This window comes from Thunnus albacares, chromosome 2 (genome assembly GCF_914725855.1).
Source record: "Thunnus albacares chromosome 2, fThuAlb1.1, whole genome shotgun sequence".
Lineage (NCBI taxonomy): Eukaryota > Metazoa > Chordata > Actinopteri > Scombriformes > Scombridae > Thunnus > Thunnus albacares.
Genome location: NC_058107.1, coordinates 19,147,394 through 19,153,611, shown reverse-complemented (window position 1 = coordinate 19,153,611; position 6,218 = coordinate 19,147,394). Strand labels below are relative to the sequence as shown.

Here is a 6,218-nt window from a genome sequence, read left to right as displayed (position 1 = left end):
ACCTGAGAACTTAAAGATGATGATGATGAAAAAAAGAGAAGGGCCTTTAATGCAGCTGTAGAAAGAAAGTGTCTATTGAGTTTAAACCCACAATAGCTTCACTATTGACCTAGAAAAATTAAAAAACGACTTTGATGTTACAAATTGGTGCAGACAGGCTCAAGACATTATTTATATATACAAACATATGAAACAAATTGGCATCTTCAAAAATGACAGTGCAGTATGGCTGTAGCGATGAGGATGTAACTAAAACTGAGATCATAGGAGGTGATCTGTTAAACGTTAACGCTAAGCAGGTTATCATTTTGCGCCTTCTCACACTTGTCCGAGGATGTTATGTGCAAAAGAGGTCTGTGTCGCAACAATAACCATCTCTAACAACACTGACCATTATCCTGCTCCAGTGCAGTGTCTCTTACATCCAGTTTGAGTGACAGGAGTTTGATTTCAGAGCCCTCTGCTGTCACTCCACAAATATTGTATTTTTCCTCTACTTTCACTTACTGCAATTTTATCAGTTACATAAATTTGGCAAAGGCAGCAAAAGCATTTGACAGTGAGTGCAGTATTTTCAACAGGTACTGCCACAGGACATACAGTACTGTATGTGACCGATACCGAGGGCGGCCAGAGTCTGTCTGGCTGTTAGGCTTGGAGGAAGCGGGGCTCCTGTGTCAGCAAAGATCTTACATCATTTCTGGGGAAAGGCCTGTCGTGAGGTAGAAGACTCCCGTCAGCTCGTCTAATTAGAGGAATCCCCTTATCTCCTGGATGACTCCTTATTAATGATAGCTCTGACGGGGAGGATCGAGTTCAGGTCCTTCCTCTTCTGTAGTATCCGCCATGACTGCACAGACAGAAGGAGATGAGAAGCAGGAGGATTATGAATAACTCATCGCTGGCCCGCAGCAGCTTGGAGAAGAAGGGAAAGCACATGAAAGGAGCACAGTTATCAGGACTGTCGTGTACCTCAACAAACTGAGCTTTGATGGCATCAAACTTGACCTTCTCGTGGACTGCCCTGGCGACGTTATTTCTTTCGAATGGCTCTGAAACACAAGGAATCACTCTCACTCACAGGATATGTAGCATTACTGCGGACATTTCTTACACTGATGCTACAGTTATTATTGTTGATTAATTGTTTATGGTGGTGTCATGTTGTATCTGCTGAAATGTTTACCTTCCACACAAATGTACTTGTTTCTCCACTCTTTAGAATTGTTCTTGGGCAAAGTTCGGGCCTCTCGGACAGAGATCACCTGCTTATCCCACCTGTGTGACACCAGAACAGAAAAAAAAACAACAGCAAGGAAATGATTTAGTGTTTATTAGGCTGAAAATTAACACAAAGGCCACAGTCTCTTCTGTGATTTTACACATTTCAGCTAATTGACTATAAATTGCTAATATTTTTTTCCAACTAATCAGAACATATGATTTCTGACTGGTTTCTTACCTTTTAGGTAAACACTGGTTTCAGTTAAATTCAGTGCAAAATAAAAGCAGACACTTCATACTTGCTTGAGAAAGATAATGTGAACATGTAGCACAAGTTGCATGATTGTCCTGTGATATTGTGGCAAGTAGTTATTCAAACTCATTCTTATTGAAGCATTAAAATGTTCGTGGAACCAACATCTGAGACTTGAAAATCAACATATTTTCCTTTTCACAACAGCAAATCTTGCCATTGCAAAAAAAAAAAGCTCACTACAACAGATTTCAATCTTTGCAAGTTAAGTTGAAGCAAATGGCTGTTAAGAAAGTAGGAAACCACCATGATGAAAATTTCATACCTGTTTAAGTATTTGATACTAAAATGTTTCTTAATTACGACATAAAACAAGTAAAATCAACCTTGTCCACCTAACAACTGTGGCATGTCACGCTAACACACATCCTGCAAACACGGGCATCCTAGTATGTCATGTTAGTGTTGTGTAAGGCCAAAGGTCGCACCTGCTACTGCCCTTCACCCAGCAACATGAAACCAGAGAAGAGGATGCAGGACAGAGGAAGGAGAGGAGAAAAGTTGGCAAGAGGAGCGGGACGAGGAATGGGAGCGAGAAAATGAGCAAGGAAAAGAAACCATGAAAACATCTGAAACACTAGACTCACTAATGTGTTGCAATTGACAGATACCTGAAGTCTGTGGCATAGTATTTGAGAAAGCCCAGAAGCAGCTCTCCCAGAGAGGACTGGTTTCTTGAGATGTAGGGGGGGATGTGTTTAGGTCCCTCTGGAACCGCATTGATGTCCAAAAGGGGATTAAAACACTCCTGAAAATCAAGGCATATATATGATTAAAACTTACTTAGAAATATGAGAGAGTTTTGCCCACAGAACTTTTTTTTTGGTAAAATAGATTCTTTGTTTGTGATGGATGAGGTTCAAGTTCAAGTGATGCAGAAAAGTCTATTTACAAAAAGAGAGAAGAAATGACTTTATATCTGATATTTTAGTTAAACAGTAGTAAAGCTGTAGTTAAACATACAACTTGACTTCTTAAATTGTAAACTATTCACAAAAAAAGTTTTCAGATGCATTTATTGTGACTGCCCCGGATGAGAAAGTTACACTTACTGGGTAGTCCCTCTGTAGAGATGGAAGGACTGGTTCGTTACGAGCTGTGAAGGCAACAACACACACAAGATAAGATTCAAAAATGAGTCAAACGCACAAATGAGAAAGAAGAAAGATTTTGTCTGTACGTGTGATGGTGTACTGACTCTGGAGGTAGTGCAGCACCATCAGCACCAGTGTGTAGCTGCTCAACGTTCCTTTGCTGGCATCATTGATTTGATTGTGACGTGCCCATTTCTTGACAACAAGGATGATGGGTTTTATCCTGAGATCAGCTGAGAGAGAGCATGCAAACACAGCAGGTCATAACAGGAAACTTTTTTTGACTTAGGAACACTTGACTTAGGAATAGACAGCAGATTTTTTTAAATAAAAATCAATTAAATCAATTACCATAGGCATAACTCCTCAGAAGGAATGTGTTTCTGATGCCCACCGTGTTGTTGACATTCAGATCAAACTCCAGATCACTAAAGAAGGGATGAGTGGTACCAGAATCACATTAACACTTAAATCTGACTCCGATGATGTTGTAAAAACAAGCTTCAACAGTTTTCAGTTTCAATTTTGCTCCTACCTGCCTTTCTCTCTGAACCTGAGGATTGGCACTTTGGCTCTGATCAGCTGAGTCCTTTCTACATATGCTATGAAACAAAACAAACATTGTGAGGTTTACGGTAGTTTTAGTTTCCTTTCTTTTGAACCTGAAACTCTTTTTCCACTGGGTAAATAGCTCCATCTAGTGAAATCTACGGAGAACATAAATTCTAGGGAAGAAAAGTTACTGCAAGAGCCCACAACTGATCCCAGTGCTTTTAGTTTAGTTTAATAAGCAAAGCTTAGTGTGGTGGAAATTTACTGAAAGTGAACTGAAACACTGAATCGTTGTGAGGTCAACTGTTCAATTCTAAGAGGCAGTTATAACCTTTGTCACACTGAAAGAGACACCTGATGAACCAGTCGAGAAGATTAGAAGACTATGACTATGATGCAGACTGGCTCCAGACAGAGATAACTATGGGAGTGTATGTGACTGTTTAAGACAAATGTTTTGACAAAGAGCTTTAAGCATCTTGGATACTGAACTCTGTGTGTGTAAAACTTGCTTTGTGAGCCCAGAATTTAAGTACTTTCACCCAAGACAACAGAGACTAACCAGAGAGTATTATTTCATTCATCACTAAGTAAACAGTCAGTAATTAGTTATTAGTGAGTAAGTACCATGTTCAAAAATAATTTTATGTTAATAGTAGACCATAAATTATTCTTAATGATAATAATAATTTCAAATTTGCAAAAGCAAAGTTCTTCATTACTCACGCAGCGATTTGAACAATCTTTGGAGCACAGAGAGTACATGAATAGGATCATGTCTTTTCTGAAACAGAAAACAGAAAAACATGCAGGTGGTAAAGAGGAAGTGAGTATCTGTGAATGTGCATTTTACACACACACAGCTATGGACGAGAGGCAAAGGGCAAAGTCAAAGATACTCACATTTCCCTTGAGGACCAGACACAGATCAGCATCACTGCTCCGGCAGCCTAAACCGCTCATAGAGGATCCAGTCAAGTAAAGTCGTGCCACTGTGTGAGAAACACAGCTGGTGAATAAGGATCACAACAAAAAGCCAGAGCAGAACATGATTGTACATTTCATACACACCTGCGTAGACACCCTGTATGTCTTGCTGCAGCCGAGTTCGGCACGTCTCCTTCCGAACCAAATCGGGAGTTTGCTGCTGGCACGCCTCGTACAGCTCCACCATCTGACCACTCAGCTGAGGGCACAAACACATGTGACACTGATTAAACCAAGCATACATGCACACAAACAGTCAGACTTATATCAGCTACATGCTAAGGCCATCTCACTATACCTTGTCTTTAGCATAGACCTGCAGGCTGTTGGAGCCTTCTGGGATCGCAGACACCTGAGGGTGCAGATGGGAGTGTGGGCTGTGATAAGAGCGATCATTTCCAGTGAAGGATGATCTCGAAGACCCTGCGATCTCTTGGTCATGGAGATGGAGGGGAGGAGGGATCTGAATTGGAGGGGAGCTTATCAGTGGGCGGGAAGAGGAGTCAAGGCGCTGACGCTTCACAACATGGTGGCTGTATTCATCATTACTCCTCCTGGAAAAACATCATGATAAAGGAAACACATGCAGGAGATGTTTAAAAATCCCCTCCCAGAAATGTTTTAAGATGTTTATAAAATGCTCTGATTACTGAACCAGGATTTGATTCCAAACTATTTGTGATGTCACAAATCATGCTAGTAGGCCCACTCCTTAAAATCAGATTTTTCAATGAGCACAGAGAAACTTTCCACTTTCTGCAGATGAATGTGAAAACGCCCTTCTAGTGTCAAACTCTGCACATACGGTATATCATTCTGTACAGTGAGGCTCAAACATTCAACTGAAGGAGCAAGAGGAAAAACACTTTATTGAGCGGAGGGAAACTTTAAGACATAGAGGAATGGGACAGTTGACTCAGAAGTGAATAAATGGGGTAAAATACATACTTGCGTCCATTGATCATTGTTGGTGCGTGAGGAGGAGGGACCCGGGAGGTGGATGGTGTGGGCTTCCACTCATATGGAGGCAACCTCTCCGGTACAGGAACATGGAAACTACCAAACACATATGCAAACATTACTGTACAGGACAAAGGCAGAGGAGTGACTTTTGCGAAACTGTTGCTATTTAACTGATGCTGCTGATGTCTCCCAACACCGGTAGCTCCTTCGTCAGGCTCACCTGTTGACACCAGCAGCTCTTTGATGGTTGTAATCGTAATATCGGGGCACAGCGGGCGGCGGGTACGGACCATGACTGTAGACTGACCTGCCCCTCGGTGCAGCGCTGCGGGGGAACATGCTGCGGTTCTTCACGGAGCTTCAGCATCAACTCCGCTGATGACAATGACAGAAAAAACAGAAGAAGTGACAAAAACAGTCGTCTGAGTGAACAATGTACGACGAGCTGTCGCACTCACCACTGCTGATATCACGACTGAACAGTTACTAAGGAAACTGAAACTTATGGGGCAGAGCAGCCAGCTAGCCAGGTTCGCTCTCGTTCAGCAGCTCACTAGGAAGCTAATTCAAACATCGGTAACGATGCTGTTACGTAATTAAATCTGTTGCTCTGAACAGTCGTGTGAAGAGTATATCTATATAATTGTGTCACTGAACGTTAAACATGTTTACTCAGAGACTGGAGTCATCTGTAACACTTACCAAACTGCATGTGTGTCACATGTAAACAAAACTTAAAATGCTAATTTCCTGTTCCCTGCGTACATACTTCCGCATTGATTTATGACGTAATAGAATTCAATTTAAAGGGGACATAGCCCTGCGCTCGTTAAAGGGACAATCCACCCGAAAACAGAAGGTTACACTGTGCAGTGAAATCTGGTAAAACACAGCAAAACAATAAGACTTGACTCGATGAAGCCACTAGATGGCAGTTATAGAGACTGATCCACACACTTACACCAAATTAGCGACTGTCTCTGCAGGCTCTTAATAATGTTTCAGATAAGAAACAGTTTTTTCCTCCTTGCCATCACACTCATAAACAGTTAACTCAGGCACTGTGCAATAACCCTGTCACTATA

General features: G+C 41.5%; 1 protein-coding gene across 1 annotated transcript; it reads right to left on the bottom strand.

The window, feature by feature from the left end:
- Window positions 1-501: 501 nt before the first annotated feature.
- On the bottom strand, window positions 502-5,927 carry tent2 (terminal nucleotidyltransferase 2). Its single transcript, XM_044370268.1, has 15 exons — window positions 5,836-5,927; window positions 5,354-5,508; window positions 5,119-5,226; window positions 4,469-4,724; window positions 4,255-4,369; window positions 4,087-4,175; window positions 3,910-3,967; window positions 3,167-3,233; window positions 2,983-3,059; window positions 2,736-2,864; window positions 2,590-2,633; window positions 2,149-2,285; window positions 1,187-1,278; window positions 973-1,052; window positions 502-850 (listed from the first exon to the last, which is right to left on the bottom strand). The coding sequence occupies exons 2-15, from the start codon at window positions 5,470-5,472 to the stop codon at window positions 764-766; spliced, it is 1,458 nt and encodes a 485-aa protein (XP_044226203.1). The 5' UTR covers window positions 5,473-5,508; window positions 5,836-5,927; the 3' UTR covers window positions 502-763.
- Window positions 5,928-6,218: the final 291 nt, after the last annotated feature.